This window comes from Strix uralensis, chromosome 1, assembly GCF_047716275.1.
Source record: "Strix uralensis isolate ZFMK-TIS-50842 chromosome 1, bStrUra1, whole genome shotgun sequence".
In the NCBI taxonomy this organism is placed as follows: Eukaryota; Metazoa; Chordata; class Aves; order Strigiformes; family Strigidae; genus Strix; species Strix uralensis.
The window spans coordinates 107,138,297-107,157,371 of NC_133972.1; the positions used below are offsets into that span (position 1 = coordinate 107,138,297).

Genomic DNA, 19,075 nt, shown 5'->3' on the forward strand with positions numbered 1-19,075 from the left:
ATGTTGCACATTTCAAACACCTCAGGTGATGGAGATAAAAATAGCATTAAAAAACTGTGATATATCCTCTTGCTTAATTTAAAACATTATGATGAATAAACAGAAACATTTCTTATTCCAAGAATGAAGCCTTAAAAGCGGATTACGTGCTACCATCATCACTACAAATTCACTTAAACATTCTTTTAAAAATGAGTTATCTCAGTGATACGGGTCACACTAATCAATAAAAGATTAAAAAAATGCTCCATAAAATTCAACTCAACTAATAAAAGCAGGTTATTTCTCATTTCCCCTCAGCCTTCATGTGAAAGTTCATTGTGTGCAGATTGAAATTCAGAACATGGTTCAGAACAAGTTCTCTTTCCTTTAGTAGCAATCCTATTGTCAAGCTCCACACGACATTCAGAATCATGTTGTGCTATTCCTAAAGGAATATAAATATCCAGGACTGTGTCAACAATAAGTCCACTACAGATTATGCTACTAGGCATAGAAAGTACTTTGGTAAAATATGCTTTTTTAGAGCAATCTGCAGTTTTTGTGGCTCTGATGCAATGCCATTTCTCCCTTCGTAAAAGTAAGGAGTGTAGCAAGTTCAGGGTCTTGTGAAGTAAAACTGCTTTCATCAGTAGCGTGCGTGACCTGACAAAGAACAAAGGGTTTAATGATATTCTGAAAGTTAACTATGACTCACATCAGCATCCACAACATCATGTCTTTCGGGGAGGGAGGAAATAATCAAATATAAATAACATTTCATTGCATCTCTTGGGGCTACACGATAGTCATACAATTTCTCTCTGTGTAAGATGTAGTGCATCGTTCTTAATAGTTTTAGCTGGTGCTTTCATATTGATTGATATATTTCAGCCAATTTATCTTGCTTCCTACTTACAAGCAATTAGTGCCACTTCCCGACACAAAACCCGTATCCTGGGGCAGGGAGAAGGACTTGTTTGAACCTTACAAGCTTAGAAGCATCCTGTGATACAGACAAAAGTTCCACATTTAAAACCTGTGTGTAATTGATACTATACTTACTGAATCTGCACCTGAATGCTGCCTATATTTTCTACAAAGAACCCCGACCATTAAATATGGAGCAATGCTGCTTCAGGAGCATATACAAATGCTGTATGTTGAATGTGTTTACACCAGCCATATGCCTCTGAAAAGGAAAAGGTAGTCCCCCACGCTCCAGGCAAGTGTTTGAGGAACCAGGATATGTTAGAAGACAACAGGGACTCCAGATATTTCAGCAGCTTGGTGATGAGTTTTCACCCCTATGACAGAGTCATCGATGCCTGTGTCAGGTGGCAGAGCAGCCCAAAAAAGGAAAGCCCTGCGTCCTGCTTGTGGCCGGGGAAGTCTGGAGAGCAGCGCCCTGCCACTGCAACCCAGCAGAGCTGTCACAGGAGTATCCTGCAGAAGGACCTCAGTCTTTAAACAGAAAGTACTTTTAATCTGTCAGAAGCAAGTGGTCTTTGAGCAAATTAATGCTCATCACAATATATCCATCTGGGGGAGAGGCGTTACATTTCTTGAGGGAAAGCTACGACGGGGACACTGATGTGTACAAACAAATCATGTGATTACATTAAGTCAAGAGATCTGCTCTATCTGCAAAAAGTTATATTCCTCTCCTATCTTTCAAAGTAGAAATTTCACTACTGATATTAAGGGACTACTTATTAAATCACTCTGTCAAAAAGACTGAAGCTGAATTCAGACCTTTATTACAGTTGTGTAACTGATTGATGGGAAATGCTTGGTACAGCTAGCTTTTTTTAAAACAAATGGCCAAGCTATTGCAAAATCATCCACTATTATGCATGGGCCAAAAGTGCCATATTTCCAGGTTCACCCTCATCAAGGTGCACCTGCTGTCACTTGTCAGATGGCGTGACAGCTCACCCAATGGGTCTTGTTCTTATCTTGAAAACTTCCAGCAGACAGAAACACATGGAGCAAGATAGCTGATGATCCGGACAGTCTAAATCCCTAATAGTCTCATGTTTCTGGGCACAAATGTAATCATATTAAGACAAGTTCCTATGGAAATTTATTCGTCTGGCTTTATTATCCACCAAAGGAGATTTCACAAGGTTCTGGGAATCCAATAAACCTCCCATTTATAAGTCATGGCTTGCAAATACTTAGAGATGTGCTTCACTGCAGAAAAGCATATTACTATGTTAATGGACACACACTGGGTTTCCACAAGATTTGGAAGTTCTTTCTGAATTTTTGTGGAGAAACAAGATAAGAATATATTATAATTTAAGAATGTCATTATTCTAGACCCTAATCTCTCATTAACCTGAACGTGCATTAGGTTAGAATTGGCATCTTGCCTGTTTCTTATCTTATATGCCACAATCACTGTGCATGTTAAAAAAATACACAGTTTCTGTTTCTCCATCTTGACAGTTTTTTCAAAGTATATAGTTACAAATTAACATTCTGATAATGTAACTACTTTTGTGCTTATAAGCATTATATATAATGTGGATCAAGAACAACGTAATCTGTCTCTTGTGTAAACACTAAAATAACTAAGAAAATGAACTTTGGACAGTTTGGTAATGATACAAGCATGAGAAATAAAGCTATTGATAACAACTCACATGGCTATGCTTGAGAAGGCTAACTGTGTAATGACAGAAATCAATGTACAGCATCATGGAAATGGTTAATAAACTTTGAAAAGTTATGCAAAACTAGAGTATGGGAACAGCAGAAAGCTGGAGAAAATTAGACTGGGAAATGCAATGCAATATAGCAATAAAGAAAAGCTTATGCAATTCTGAATTACACACTGTCACAGCACAGGGAAGTAATAGTCCCTTTCTGTATGTCTTTAGTGGGCTGACAAGTTGTATGCTGCATCCCTTTGTGTGGTTCTGTAGCAAAAATTAAAACAAAATAAAATTGAAATTACAGAGCCCCTTGACAAAAATGTTTGAGAATATTTTACTATATAATGTACTACTAAAACCAGTCATTGGGGACAATTAAATGCAGCATAAAACATGTCATTCTTTAATCTGCTTTTACATTTTGATTAAGAACTGCAGATAACAACGTGAAGGGTATTCTCCAAGCAAGGGGCATAATTGGCAAGAGCCCTAGTACTCATTAACTGAAGATTACACTTAAAGCAAACTGAATACCCATCTGATTCAGAACACAGAGAGCTGTCGGGGCAATGCAGCTCAAATTCAGTGAAATACACTATATTTTTGCCGTTGAGGATGCCAAAAGCTAAAAGCAGAATTGAAAAATCAGCATTAGTTTATGGATACAGTGGAAGAACTGCAGAACTGAATAAGGTGTGACCTTCCTGGTACGCCTAGGTGCATAGAGGTTACTATGCTATGAATTAGCTGCAGTCTAAATATGATTCACCGGGCTCCACACTAACAAAGGATTGAAATAGTCTGATCAATAAGTGACAAAAGTATTTATCAGCATCTGGAAATCACTTTTACTAATCAGCAGTTAGAGTCTGGCAGTATTTGAGTAAGGGGAAGATGTCAACAAATTAGAAAAAAACAGAGAAAAGGGTAACAAACTGATTAATGTGCTGAAGAATTGATTAATGAGGAAAGATTAAAAGACCTAAATATGTGAAGTTGGTAAATGACAGCTCATATTTCGTTATGTAAGCCAAGAAAGGAGAAAACTTGTTTGGAATGGATGAGTGAGAATGAGCGAGATGGGCAAACGTATTTGTGCCAGCCCTGAGAATGTTTTGCAGCTTTCATTGCTGTTCCTGCCACCACTGTGAATAAAAGTCAACAGAAGGTGTAGGTGTTGGGAGGAACCAAAATGTGCTGGAGAAGCATGTGTTTGAAATGGTTTTGAAAGGTAAGGATTTTGTTTTACAATGGCTACAGAATCCTTTGTGTCCTGTGGCTGTTGCTAGGAAAAAGAAATCTCTTGGTGCCCTGGTTTTCCCAGCAGCAAAATGGGCTCAGTAATATATCTTGATTCATGGGGACATTGTGACAGGAAATTCAACAAGAAGAAATGTATCTCTGGTTTGGTTCTTAAAAATCATCTTACTGACCCAAATGGGCTTTTAGTTGTGCCTTTTGACTGAATAAAGATATTGTGGGAAAGGAGAGGCAAAACAAACACAAGAAGAGAAATAGATCTGACACCAAGTTGAATGGAAAAGTGAAAAGCAGAAAATTAGGGAAGAAAAAAAATGTAGGTAAACATCTGAAAAATTAGAGGTTAAAAGAAAAAGAGGGAAATACGGGCGAGAACTACAGGAGCGAAGTATAAGATGCAAAACAGAGCAGCATAGCAAAACAAGGGAAAGAGACCTCGGCTTCCCAAGAACAACTAGCCTGAACGTGTTCCTGCCTCAAAAATTGGGGAGGCATCGGGGAGACGCTGAGAAAGGACACCGCTGCACAGGGCAGCAGGGTGCTGGGCAGTCACTAAAATGGCCACTGCCCACTGCCCGTGTTGCTTGCCCCAGAGCCATGATCGAGTTATACTGGAGGGGAGAGGGCACAAGCTGTCATCAGTCTTCTCTTTCCCACCTCCTAGGAGCAGCAGCATCAAGCCTGACTTTCCTGAGCTCTTTCCCTCACTCTGTCCTCATTACCATGCCAGCAAATTCAGTTAGGCCTAAACTGACTTTTTTCCTAGCTTTGAGAGATGTTAAATACTTGAATCACTTGATCAAGCTTCTGGACCAAAAGTTAGACATGTGAAGCTTTAACAGAGGGCAGCTATTGATCTGAGACTGGTGCCACATGTTTAGTCCTGGACTGAAAGGAGCAAGAAAGTACTGTGCTAAACACTCCTTCTGTTCGGCAAAGAGCCTTCCAGGCAAGAAAACTTCTCCAAAATTATGTATGCATGGCAGGTGGGTGAGTGTGGCAAGATAAACCTGTGCGGGGTCCGTTGGATAGGCTCCCATGTCCTACACAGTGACCTCATTCTAAATCCTGGGCCACACATTTGATTGCTGAAGCACTCAGCAATAACACAGAAGGAATTCTGTGGCACTGAAAAAGAATTTTAATGTCAGTTAATTAAATACAAAATTTAATAGCTAATGAAGTACGTATGAAACTAAATGACATAGACAGTACCACCTGGTCCTTTCTTGACTGTTTTGATTTTGCACTGATTTTGTATTATCAGAATCTGGTGGGACTGTATACTAAAGATCCTTATTTGTATTACCCAAATTCCAAATGCTGAAGGTGTCAGGTTTAGGTAGGTGTCAGTTGAGATTCTGGGCACAGAAGATGAGTAGAAAAAACTGGGAACAGATAAATGAGTTCAACTATTGGATAAACTGAGTATTTTTGCTAAAAGAAGAAAAGTGAAATAGTTTATATGAGAGAACTCCTGTGTCTTGAGCCTTTTGTTGAGGCTGATTCTAGATTTGGTTAGACAATATCTTTGGTTCAGGACCAGAGACAATGGGCACAACCTGAAACACAGGAGGTTCCTCTTGAACACCAGGAAACACTTTTTACTGTGAGGGTGTCCGAGCATTGTCAAAGGTTGTCCAGGGAGGTTGTGGACATATTCAGAAGTTGTCTGGACATGGCCCTGGGCAACCTGCTCTAGGTGGCCCTGCTGGAGCAGTGGGGTTGGGCCAGATCACCTCCAGAGGTCCCTTCCAGCCTCAACCTTTCTGTGATTCTTTGATTCTGTGAACACTATTCCAGTTTATACTCTTAATATTTTTGATGTCTTCTTCAGACCTTCACCACAAGTTGGAAACTTTTTTGGTTAAGAATGAAAGTTGAGATTAATAAGCACAATTCTCTGGCAAAATACCTGGCAAGGGCAGGATTCTACTGTCTGATGCATAGGGACACAGGAGGTTCTGAACAACACTTTAATGGTTTCACTAAATTATAGATCTCTGTTCTCCATTTTGTTCTCTAAGATGAAATAAAACAGTGCTTTCACAATTAAGTGTATCTGTATTGTATCCAGGTCTCTGGCAAATGAAATCACTCTCACCGGTCTGGCAGCTTCTCTCTGCTCTTCTACATTCCCTGCTTGCCTTTGGTTGTGCATCTTCCTTCCTACAACTACTGGAGAAAAATAAGGGAGGGCAGAAATTGTGTGTGCACCAGCAGCGAAGTGAAAAACTGCTGTTGGTGTTCGAGAGCTCACCGAGGATGACAATTTTTGACAATCTGTAGAGCTTCCTACTTCACAGGAGAGCAGTTGGAGGTGAGCAGAAGTGAAATTACTGTATAATTGCAATAAAGTCACATTTACTTGCCAGAGATGGAAGGTACCAAATATGACGAGTTTAGCATGATCTCAAAGACATACCAGATCTGTCATTTCATCGGTGTGGCATTCCCTCCGCTTGTAACAAATTTGTGTTGCAGAAGCAGCTTGCTCAAATTCTTTCGTAGTTCTTTTGCTTCTTTAGCTGGCAGGAAAGTGTTTAGGGTGTTTTTAATACATGTATCAGAGAACAGAATAAGAATGAATACCCAGCTGGCATAGTGTGAATTTGCCAATCAAGCATGACTGTATCACTCACTTAAGACTAGCTAGAGATGCATCCAGACAGATAGCACAACTCAGACATGTCTTTTCTAGCCCAAAAAATGGCATGTCATCCATCCCAGGAGTCAAAAAATAACAACAGCAAAAAAAAAAAAACCCAAAGCCAAACCCCATGAGATTTACTTACAGTCTATCTGGACTTGTTAAAAGCTTTCATATGGATTGACTAGTCAAGCTGAAAGACATGGGAACCTGTAACAAAGCTGAAAATTCAGTTAGGAACTCACCACAGCTGACTGCCCACTGCCCTGGAAGGGGAATGTTCAAACTGGGAGTGGTACTGTTACTGTTTCTTAAAGTTTGTTCTGGGACCAATGGTTTGTCTTTGCATATATTTTCATTATTGTGAAGGTGAGAGTGCTCTGGACACAACTGGGCAGGACTGTCGACAGGAAGGAGGTTCAGAATATCCCACAGAGATGACTACATAATCTTGAGGACTGGAATAACAGAAATGAGATGAAATTCAATAATGGAAAAGATAAGGTCATGCACTTAGACATTTATAAAAAGCATTTTTATTATGGACTGTAAATGACAGACAAATAGAAGGAGTCGCCTGTATTAGTCACTTACAGCATGACCTCAACCCATCAGTGAGATCTGGTCATATAGAAAGCAAACTGGCTGTATGAGAAAAGGTCGTTTTGGAAGAAAGCAGGAGAGACTACCTCCATTGCCAAGACAGGCAATACTTTGTGAAAAACTGTTACACACTGCGTGTCAGCTACGCTGAAGAAAGCTGAATTCAAATTGTGTCTAGTGCAATAAAATCAGAGTTACAGAGGCTCTGTTATAGGAGGAGACTAACAAAACTTACTGACAGGCTAGGCAAGTTGAGAGTGGCTATGACTACTGCCTATAAATATACTGTAGATTTAAATGCAAGGGAAAGAGAAATGCCTAACTGAAACACTGTAATGCACAAGGACAAGTGGGTATGAGCTAGCGTTCAGGCTGGGTGTTAGAAGGAGATTTCTAACACAAAGATGAGGGCAGTTCTGGTCCGGCCCTCCAGTAAGAAGTGCAGGAAAACAGCATATTTAGTATAAGATGGATCTAGTTGTGTTTAAGGAAAGGGTTATATGGAGTATTGGATCCCACAACAGCAAAGCACTACCTTCAAAACACAAGATCTGTGCCGGTCCCATGGCCTAAATATCCAAAAGGTTTACCTGCTTAGCAGACCAGCTTGCAGCACACAGATCTAGCAAGCTTTAAACATTCCGGCCAATGAATCTGGGCAGCCCAGTGTCAGCAGAGCAGGCTCCGTGTGAGTTAATGTACCTCACCCTGCCGAGGAGCAGAGCTCTTCTGATATCTAGCATCACTGCTAGCAAAAGGAGCAACTAATTACAGAAGAACGTTTACTTGGCAGAGGCAGCCAGTGTTGAACCCCGTATGCCAGAAGGAAATTGCTCTCTCAGTCTTAGTAATACAGGACTTATCTCTTCATCGCTGTATTAAAAAATGACAACAATCTGACCACTGTGCCTACCCAGAGCTTACTGCTGGATTTATGGCCTTATTCTTGACTGCTCCAGCTAACAAACTACTTGAAGGGCTCCCTCACACAAGCTCTATACCTTACAGTGAGCCGGGGGCACGCAGCAGCAGAAGGACCAAGGAAACGGGCGGTTCTTGTTCCTGATAAACGGATGGTTTGTACAGTGGATTGAAAAACTTGAATGAGATGCAAGTGACAACTGAGGAAAAATTCTTGTTGAATGTAAAGCATTATCCTGTGTTTTCCCTACGTAAAAATGGTAACAGTGCTGCCAATTTGCACAAAGCTTTCGGCCGCAGAGCAACGCGCCGAGGGTCTGCACTCGAGATATGTGCCTGGCACCCCGCACCCGTGCAGTGCTGCTGACCCCCCGAAGCGTCTTCACGGAAAGGACTGGAAAAACCCGAGACAGTAAAAGCACTGTGTTACAAAAGTCGCTACCTTCACCGTAAACATATTTATTTATTTGGATGGGTACCAATGCTCCCGCCGTACGTGCTGGGCTTCTGTTCGGTTAAAATTAAACACAGCCCTTCCAATTAAACCAGTAGCAGGGACGGTCTCTTTGCTTTCTTCCCCATCCCCGCTCGCGCCGGCTTATTAGTGAATAATAAACCATCTCGTGGGACGGCAAACGCCGCGCCCGCGGCCCTCCTTCCTCCCGCCCCCCGGGACCCGCGCCGCTTCCATTCACCCGCGGTGTCACCCGCGCACGCCCACCGGCGGGACCCACCGCGGGACCCACCACCGGCCCGGCCCCACGCCGAGCCGCGCCGGGGTCCCCCCCGTCCCGCTCCCCGCGGGGGCGGCCCCGCCGTGCGGGTGGGCGCTGCTCGCCCTGCCCGCCGAGCGACGAGAAGCCCCTCACCTCCCCTCCGGTCCCGGGGGGAGGGGGCTGCCATCACGTGTGCTTCCTCCCCCCTCTCCCTCCTCCTCCTCCTCCTCCTCCCCCTCCGCGGCGGCGGCGGCGGCGGCAGCAGCAGCAGCAGCAGCAGCAGCCGCCTCGGCTCCGCGCCCTTTGTTGCAGGCGGAGCGGCAGCGCTGCCGGGCGCCGCGCACAAAGGAGCGCGGCCGGGGCTCGGCGGCCCCGCCGGCGGCCGGGCGCGGAGGCGGCCGCCGCACCGCCGGGCTGCTGGGTCCGCGCTGCACCGCCGGGGCCAGCCCTGCCCGCGGCCGGGCGGCGGCGGCGGCAGCGGCGGGTCCGTGCGGCCGCCGCGGCGGGGATGCTGAAGGTGCGCTCCGGCGCGGCGGAGAAAGGACGGTCCCGCCCGGGCGGCGCCGCGGGCTCCGGTTGATGCTGCGGGCCTGCCGCCGCCGCCATCCCGCTGCCGCCGCCGGCGCTGCTCCGCGGCCGCCCCTCGCCATGCTGGGAGAGAGCCCGGCCGCCGCCCGGCCGCTCCTGCGAGCGGGACCCCCGCTGGCGCTGTGCTACACCTCGGCCCTCCTGGTGCTCGCCCTCTCCGCGCTGCCCGCCGGCCGCGCCTCCCACCCCCTGCCCGGCTCCGAGTGCCAGGGCGGCGGCAAGGGGAAAGGCATCAACTGCTCAGGTAAAGCCCCGCCGGCTCCCCCGACCCACGCCCACCCGCGCCCACAGCCACGCGGGCACGTGGGGGGCTGAGCGCGGACCCCCCCGCTCCTCCCGCAGCGGCGCGGCGCGGCCGGCGGCAGAAAACAAAGGAGCGGCCCCGGCCCCGGCCCCGGCCCCGGCCCCGGTGCGGCGGGCCGGCGCCCCGGCCGGCGGGGCGATCCCCCTCCCCGGGGGCGGGGGGAGCCGCTCTCCAGCGGCTCCCCGCCGAGGGGAAGGAGTTTGCCGCCGTCGCTCGCCTTTTGTTGTTCCCCTCCGCCCTCCCGCCGCCGTGCCGGCAGGTGCGCGCCGACCGCCTCGGGGGCTGCCCGCAGCCCCCCCGCCCCCGGCCCTGGCCTCGGCCCCGGCCCCAGCCCCGTCCTGCCGCGGCCCGGGGCGGGGGAAGAGCCGGGAGCGCGGCCCCCCAGCGCGCTCGCACGGGCTGTTTCTTCGGGCTCACTCCGTGCGTGGGGTCAAGCCTCCCCACCCACCCACCCGCCCGCCGGTCGCTCCGTAGATTCACTCGGGATGAGACGTAGGCAGCAAAATTCTCGGGGATGTGCGCAGAAGAAGCTTTTCAGGGATTTCTCCTGCTTTGGTTCCATGACAGGAGAGTGCTTTATTATGCCGGCCCATGCTGGGCATCAGGATATGCTGGTGTAGCCCAGTTTCAGCGTAGGCGAATTGGTTCGGCGTGACGGCAGCCTGCTTCTATCTGGAGGGATACCGTGTTTTTAAAGTGGGACAAAGTAAATACGCACAATATAAAGTTTGTGATTTGTCAGAATGATTCGTTCTCCTTCTAAAACTAATATTTAGAAAAGGTAATTTCTTATTCCTCCGAAAAATTGCTGTGTATGCCTCCTACTGCTTCTTACAAGGAGAGGCTTGTTCCACTGCAAGGGTCGCCAGCGCCAGCGGCCCCAAGTGCCTTCTCCAAGGTGATGAACGTTTCTCGCCCTGTGCAGAGCCCCCGCTCCCATTGTCTTCAGCGGGATGTGGAAGGCAGGTTCCACCTTGGATGGAGCTCTCGGTACCTTCCAGGATCGGGTCCCCAAACTGTATAGCAGCTTTCGAGAAATGATCTTCCTCCCAGTTACATTTTATAATACGGATAATGCTGCTAAAGCAGCCTATCAAATTCACAGCCCTGCAAACTGTGGCAAAATGCTTTTGCAATATAATAAATCTAACCGCTCTTCACTCTTGATATGCTCATTTGTTCTTCATTCACTCAGTTTAGACATATACTGCGTTAGTTCGTGTGATACCACAATGCTACTGTTTTACTGCTGCCTGACTTTTTCATTCTGTTTGTATGAATACCATGATCATTTTTAAAGAGAGGTTAATAGGTTAATGTGTCACTGGCGTTAGCGGCTTACCCATCAGAGACATGTGGGTCATTAGACCACAGCATGTGCATAAATCAGTGAGATTAAATATGGAAGGCTGATGAAATATATGAGGAAGTTTCTAAGATAATGTGGAACACACGGATACCATTATTTAGAAACCGTCACGGAAAGAGGGCTTTCCAACCTGGAATTAGAAAACCGTATGCTCTATCGAAGACGTTCAGATTGATTCGGTTCTACTAAAAATAGGCAGAAGCAAATATATGTGCTATATATGTATGTATGGCAGGCACTGTTTTTAGTGTAACTACAGAAATGGGGAAGGAAAATTTCATTTAAAGATGCAGTAGTCAGATTCTGCTGCGGGTTAACTGTTTCATGCAAAACTGCAGTGTTCCAGTTCTCAGCATTAATTTTGAAAGAACTAATATCAACACATAATATCTAGGACAGATTTTCCCCTTACTTACCTCTGCATAGCTTCATTAGCTTTTACTTGATAAGCTACTCCCTGCAAAAGATGAGTTTCCTATATTTACACAGGGGGCCAGACGTTGGCGTTAGCACCTTTCTCAGCGGACTGATACCATGTAGATTGCGATCTATACTGAAAGTTAAACTGAAGAACGCTGTTGCTACTTTTTCTTCAAACATTTGGACTATCTAAATTACTTTCCATACTCGGAGAAGCAAAATTCTTCCCCCCTCTGTTATTTTGTCATTTGAATATTTGCATCAGGTTGACCTGCTGTCCTGGAACAGTTTCTTACACTTTTGGGGATGGTTCCTGAGCTTGTAACCTTTTATTGTCGTTAGATTATGTAGCTACCTTTATTTTTTGTCAAATTTTTAGGAAACGCTGAACTCCTTTATTCCTCCAGAATACACTGCTTAAGAAAAAGTTTGCTGTAGCAAAAGAACATCGAAAGGTGGAGGACACAGACAGACAACATGAAAATTGAGATAGCTTTTTCAGCCTTGATTCTGCCCCTTTGGCACATGCATTGCAGTTCGGTCTTTTGTTAAATTATGATATAATTGCATTATCCCTGGCCAAGGGCAGAACACATAATCAAGTGATTAGAGCAGAAAACAGAGAATTAAGACATATCTGGAGTTAATCGACAATGTGGACTTGTATGTGTTTGTTCATCTGTCAATCCATGCTTTGCTAAGCTAAGAAGATGAAATAGCCCTATTTTACCCAGAATGGAGTAAAAAACAAGTTGGTGTTTCTTTCTGGAAGAGACTCTTAGGTTAATGTTCTAGAGGTGTTATATTATTCCTAGTGCTACCTGTAGTCATCTTCTGTAACATTTCTGATACTCACTGACTGCCCGTGAGTAGGGTGGCGTGATGCTTGCTTCTCTGCTCAGGCTATGATAGTCGTGTCCTTAATAAAGGCTGTGAAGTACAAGGGGTTAGTAAGCATCCGGAGTGTAAAGGTAAGTACAGAATATAGTTAATGAACTCCTAATCCGCCGGTACTCTCCAGAGACACGCACTGCACGTGGGCATCTTCAGCTTCAGTTTCAGTCCGGTTGAATCTCTGGTGTGAGATACGCTCCGGTCACAGGTGTGGCAGTCACAGGGGTTGCAATTTGATCATGACTGACCAAACGCTGAGGATTTCAGTGAGAGGTACACAGACTTAACAAGAGAGAGCGCTCGGTTGGTTTGGATTTGTACTCTCGGGATTTTAATTAACGGGGATATGTTTCTGTTGGTAAGCCTTTCAGCTTGCTGTTCCTTCATGTGATAAAATATCCTTGTTTGGGACGATTCCACACACCTCTTATGAATCTCATAGGCCATATGCTGCCCCCGGTTTCTTAAATGCTCTTTGAGTGAAGTGAGTAAAGATAAAATTGTTTCAAGACAGCTTATTGAGGATTGAATGAGGTCAAGGAAAAATTAAGGACACCTTCTCTTTCACGGTATTCCTCTTCTGAAGGATAGCTTTTCTTTTGCACAGTCGTAACACGTCTGAAATAGTTTGTAGATAAATGTAGATGGAAATTTCCAATTAGGGAGAGGGAAGCCGATAGAGGGACAAAGGAAAGTATCTATCATGTGACGGGGTGATGGCTGAGTCTATGATGGGCTGTTTATTGAGCATGGAAGTACAAGCTGTCAAAAAGCTTGAAAATTTTTAGAGAGAACAGCAGAGAAAGCTATAGTGGAGCCATCCTTCACCACATATACAATATCTTAACTTTCAATATGCTTTAGAGAAATGGTTTCTGCCCTGAAGTAACTCATGGAGTAAATTAGACAAACAGAGAATGTAGAAACAGTAGAAAAAAGAGAGAGGTGAAACAGAGAACATGGTAAGCCAACAGAAGTACAACAAGCACAAGCAAAATGCATGTGTTCTGATATTTTAAAATGTGTTAGGATGAGAAGGGAGGGGTAGACGTCATCACTAAGACAAAAGCGTCGAAAGGCTGGACAACAAGAGCGGGTCCTGAAGTGGGATGGGAGTGGAAGGTGTTGACTGGTACACGAGCAGAAGGGAGTAAGGAAGTAGTATGAGAAAAGATACACAGCTGAGAGGGGGAGCAACTCACAGAGAATGGATAAGGGTGACAAGAACTGGCCATGTTATACACTTTTGTTTTCAAAGCATGCCTTTTGCCCTTGTGTGAACAGAGTTTTAGAGGAAGAAGAGTTGGGAAGGGCACAGAATGTGAGCGAGACGAGCAAGAGGAGATCCAGTTTAAATGCAGATAAGGCAGAAATGTCCGGGAGCATGATCAGAAGTCTGCGTAGTATAACAAAAGAAGAGAAAAATTATATTAATTATTGATTAGTGCACACACCCAAAGAGGGAGCAGTGCATCTAAAGTACGGCTTCTGTCACTGTTACTGGAGGGGCGTGTGCTACCACAGAAAAATAACGCCTCTTTTTGTGTCATCCTTGCTTCTGTCTACTTTCCACCATCAATGAATGTGGCCTCATTCAGAATTTGCAAGTCTTTTTCCTTGGCATCTTCTGCTGAGGTTGTTGCTCCCCCACATCCTTGATGTGCAATGGAGGCTGTTTGGTTAGGGACTCTTTGTTTCCATTACTTTGTTGGATGCCTCTGAGTCTGTCCTCCAGATCATTTAGCAGGGATCCCCCAAGCTTACTATCGCTGGATACCAGTGCTAGCAGGGGAGACATAGCACGCATATTTCAGGAAAAAGATTATCTGCTCCAGTCTTGTCCTGCAGCACTTTGATGTGGTGCATGCAACATACTCGTACCTGCTGTAAGCAAGGACTAGAAATTAAGAACATATCTTCTGCATTTTGTGTGCTGGACATCAGTGGTGCGCTCTTGTTCAGTTCTTGGCAGCTTGTGGGCATGGTGGGAAATGGCAAAATCTGAGGTCACAGATACTTGGAATACTTTTCCTCAGCAGGACACCATCTCCGCTTGAATATTGCCCTTGCCTTTGCTAACTCAGTTTCCTTCCAAAAGGGTTTCATAGTTGAGATAGAATGAGACATCGAGAATTTTGAAAGTGCTAAAAACCTAAATGAACAAGACTATGGTAGGGTTAGAAACACAACATCTGAGGCACAAGCTCCCAGTGCCTCAGGAAACAGTTTCCTAGGGAGACAATTACTCAGTCACCTTTGCAAAGGTTTCTTTTTCAGAAGCATCTAAGATAACGTCAGCACTGAGGAGAAGATGCACTTTCAAAAATGCTGTCTGTATTTGTTAGCAAATTACAGCTTTAGGATTTAAACCAGGATTAACTGTCACTACTTTAAGGCATGTTGCCTATTATGTATGAGCCGTTATAGCTGAAAGCTCTACCTCTTTTCCTTATAGGAAAAGGTTCCCCTTTTGCCTTTCCCGGAAGGGGTCTAAAGCTACTCACACCTGGTACATCTACACTTGAGGCGAAGACTTGAGTTTATGAGTGAGTTGGCCAAAGTGAGTTTTATATACCCTTTCTCACTCTAGGCTTGTGTGTTGTCTGAAGCTTGGATCCAGACTGTCCCTGCTGTGACGGGGAAGAGCCGAACACAAGCATGTAGCTCCCTTGGCCTTGCCTGTGCCAAATAAACGTGGCAGACGTGAACACGGATTTGGGAGGATATAAGCCTCAGGCACTGCCGGTCTCTGGAGCTCAGCCTTGGTTTCTGCCTGTGCTCGGTGGGTTCTCCCTGAACCAGAATGAGATGTGGCCTCAAGACCGGCTTTGATCTGTGCTTATCAGCTGGAACAGACATACCCTTTGTGGTTTTTGTGAAGATGGAGTGGGTGAGGGATTTTTTTTTTCTTTTGGTATATCATTCTAAGTTACACAAGGCCGAAACAATTTGTGCTAAAGATATGAAACCATGTTGGTGAGAACGTAAAAGCAGGGGCTGGAAGAGAGGTACAGGTTCAGGAAATTAGACTAACTATTTTAAGAAATACACATCTTTTTATGTTTGCATAGATAAGCTTGATCTGAAATGGTAGACAGGACTAAAATAATCGGTTATTTTATCTAAGATACTGTGACTTACGTTCCCATAAATGAATTATAACAGTGAAGCCAAATAAACTGTGATATGTGTTTGTGCCAATCGAACTTCTGAAGTAAATGATCTAAACTCAGTCAGGTTACATATCACTTTGAGAAACTATTGTAAGACATAACTATAAATCAACTATAAGTAAAAAGTAAAAACAAAGATTAAAAAGATAAATTAAAACTCAGACAGTAACATGCACATATTTGTTTCCCTTTAGTGTAATTACCTAGACATGAAATGTCCTTGCAATACAGATTCTTATGCTGATTAAAGAGTCGAAAGATAATTAAAGTAGAATTGAAAGTGTCAGAATAGCAGAAAATCATCTTGTAACAGGTGTCACTCCATCATTGTCACTAGTGGGAACTGGTAGTGTGATGGAGCAGTTGAGGCTTGACTGAAGGGACTGGACTGAATCCAATTTCTTTATCATTTTTTGAAAAGGGGAAAAGAAGATCTATGTTTGTTGTGGAAAATACTGCCAAGGAAATATTCTTTCTGTACCAAGACCTCTCTGATAATTCCTGTTAAAGGGAAACCAAGAAGTCTGGCCCTTTTCTTGCTATTGATGGAAAGATAAGTATTTTGTACTTACAGCCTGCTGGTTTTCTTCTAGAGTTGACAGTAGACTAGATAAAGGGGAGAGTTAATATTTACTTGGGCTTGAAAAAGAAGAAGCTGTGGTCAAGGTCTTTGAGTAGAGAAGTACAAAGGCAGAGAATCCCACAGATATCGACAGGAGGCTCAATTTACCCTTTTCCTATAAAGAGATTATCACGTTCCACCATTGATCCGTCAGCTGAAAGTGCTTGTGACTTTTCCAGCCTGTGGTCAGACTTTGGCAAGTGTCCACAAAATGGATAGTGTCAGTAGTTTCCAGAATAACAGTAGCTGTAACAGAATAAAAAATGCTGAGCACCAGGGATGTTGAAAAGGGATCCATTCTTCTGACTCTAGACTACTGCTTATCCTCCTTGATAAGTCCCTACAGATGCTGTGGAACAAAAGTGGATGTAGAGGACTTGTTGGTATTTTTGAGGTGAAAGCCTGTCTTTTTCTAAGCAGTCTGTAATATTCAATAAAGCTGAAGACCAAGGAAGTTCTTTATAAATTATTCTTTAAAAAATCGTTCTATCCCAAGAATAGCTTTAGATGATAAGAAAATTATAATTACGTGCTGTAAACTAAATAGTTCTCAGTAATTGCTGTAGTTTATTCTTAGATCATCTTGAAATTCTAACAATTTAGAAATACCGAGAAATACAGGAAGAAAAAGAGTGTGAGAAAGTCGAGTTGTATTTTGTGGAGCTCCTAAGTTTGCAGAGAAGGACTTGTTTGACTAAATCAATCCACAGTAAATTTTATTTTATGAAACCATTTCTTGGCAAAATGTTGTCTTCTTTGTGTGATATTTTCTTCCAGAAAACATAAGAAGATACAGCAAAATCTGGTTAGGAGTAAGTTCAGCAATCAAAATTGTGATCTGATGAAATTTAAGTTTCCTGGAGAACCTTAAATCTCTCCCTTCGTCTTGATGAACAGCTACAATGTCTCTTTAGTTCTAATTTAGTTCACAGGTGGCTTCAAGGGGATCTGCGAGCAGAATTATTTAATCTAGTATTATTAGGTAGATGTCTAATGGTGCCATTAGTTGTTTAAATATTTGGGATTTATGGGTCATGTGTTCTTTCTTGATTTGTTTGTTTATTTTTAAAAAGAAAAAATATCAGGTCATTTTTTTCTCTTAAAGATTCTTACCAGGAAACTTTTTTCTTCTTTGGAGTGGGGAGCAAGCTGCCTGTGAAGGTCTTTGCTGGAAGAGTATCTAGAAGACTGCTGTTCTTGCTGACCAGGTTAATCCCCAGGCCCGGCTGGATGGGAGCTGGGAGACAGACCAGGCTCTGCATGCATTTGCATATCTATTGCCAATGTGAATTTCTCTGTTTAAGAGAGCAACTTAATGTTACACTGATATCAATGTTCAATTTTTTTAAGTTGCTCTAAAACTGCCTCATTGGTCATAGTGCAGTTTGTGAGGAGGCGGTGTTTGATGAGCAAATCGGGATTTATTTTAGGATAATTTAAATTCTCATTATAGTAGACAATTTCTAAGGACTGAAAAGACAGGACTTTTCTGATAATAGATTATGTGTTACAGCAACAGTGTTTAAAGGATCTGGTTCAAAACAATATTAAATCCTTGTAATACCTCTCTTTTGACTTAGTATTATAAAAATAAATTTAGTTGCAATTACAGTCTTGAAACATCCATGTTATATAACCGTGTTCAAGCTGGCAGGATCCTCATCCACACTTCAAAAATAGTGTTAATTAAGACCAGCAGGAAAACATGGAAAATGAAAGAGAAGAAAATCAGAAACAAGACAGAACTGTCAGTAGTTTTTCTGAAGGGACCTGGCCTCTCTCGGTAGCTGCCAGCTTCTCCCCTAGCGCATTTCTACCAGGCTGAGACCTTGCTGTTCTCCTGTATATTTTAAATAGGTGCAAAACTCTCTGTGCTTTTGTAAGACACATAGAGCATCCCATGGGGCACAGCTGAAGAATAGAACAGGTATGATGTACAAATAGACAAAAGGGTGTTCAGGAAATGAAATGGTTCTTCTCAGGTCTGGTCTGGAGGCCAAAACCTCCTGAAATCTGGCTCTGCCTGGCCGCAAAGCCTCCGTAGGCAGCCTCTTTCCAGCTGCCTGGCTTGCTGGCAGGCGACAGCCGGGTTCCTCAAGGAGAAGCCCTGGGGCATCTCCTCTGCCTCACACCAATCTCACGGGATCAGTGTGGAAGCAGATGGGGTGAATGGGGGCAGCTGGGCAAGCCAGAGAGCCGGATCTGTGCAAACTCCGGTTAATCTGCCATTGATCACCATGATCAAGATGAACACAGAATGCTCAACTTTAGGAGCTCCAATTGCTTCACCCCAGATCCAGCCCTGATTATTTCCCAGACTGGCATGTTTCCAGACAGCTTCAGGAGTTTGACACATTTCAGTGTTCACCTACTGCTGACCAAAAAATCCTGCTTTAAGAAGTGCTTAACCGGTCTCAGTTACTAACTCATGTGAGCACTGCATATGATGATGGAAGAAGAAACACACAGCCTCCGACGAAATCATGCTGTCATGTCTACTTGCTTATGACTATAGAAAACCTTCTATAAACACATATTTCAGCAGTGGGTGAGGAAGTGCTCCGTTGCTTAAACCTGAAGCATACAGAGGAGTTTGTTGTACCTTACAAGAGTTTTACTTGCTGTCCTATTCAGAGACTGTTTCACATGCAGTTTCACATAAGAGTACAAAGAATGAGTGATTTGATAAGCATCATTTGCAGAAGATGCTTAATTTCCTCTAAAATTTTATACCAAACAAGAATCTTAACAAAAGCAGCATAAAAGCTTGAGGTGTGGGTTAGGTAAAGTTGTCAGTGCATATGCAGAAGATGCCTAAAATAGTCTAGGCATTCAAAATGAGTGCTTTTGAAAATGTAAGTTTTAATCTGTAAGGGTGTCCATAAAACACAAGACCAAGATATAAAGTCCTTA

The 19,075-nt window shown here is 43.9% G+C and overlaps 1 protein-coding gene across 1 annotated transcript in view; it reads left to right on the forward strand.

Moving 5' to 3' along the window:
- The first annotated feature begins 9,292 nt into the window (after nt 1–9,292).
- The window catches only part of TMEFF1 (transmembrane protein with EGF like and two follistatin like domains 1), a 125,792-nt gene continuing 116,009 nt past the window's right edge, over nt 9,293–19,075 (forward strand). The window contains exon 1 of the mRNA XM_074876298.1: nt 9,293–9,624. Coding sequence (XP_074732399.1) covers nt 9,372–9,624 — 253 coding nt within the window. The 5' untranslated portion in view covers nt 9,293–9,371. The remainder of the gene's footprint in view (nt 9,625–19,075) is intronic.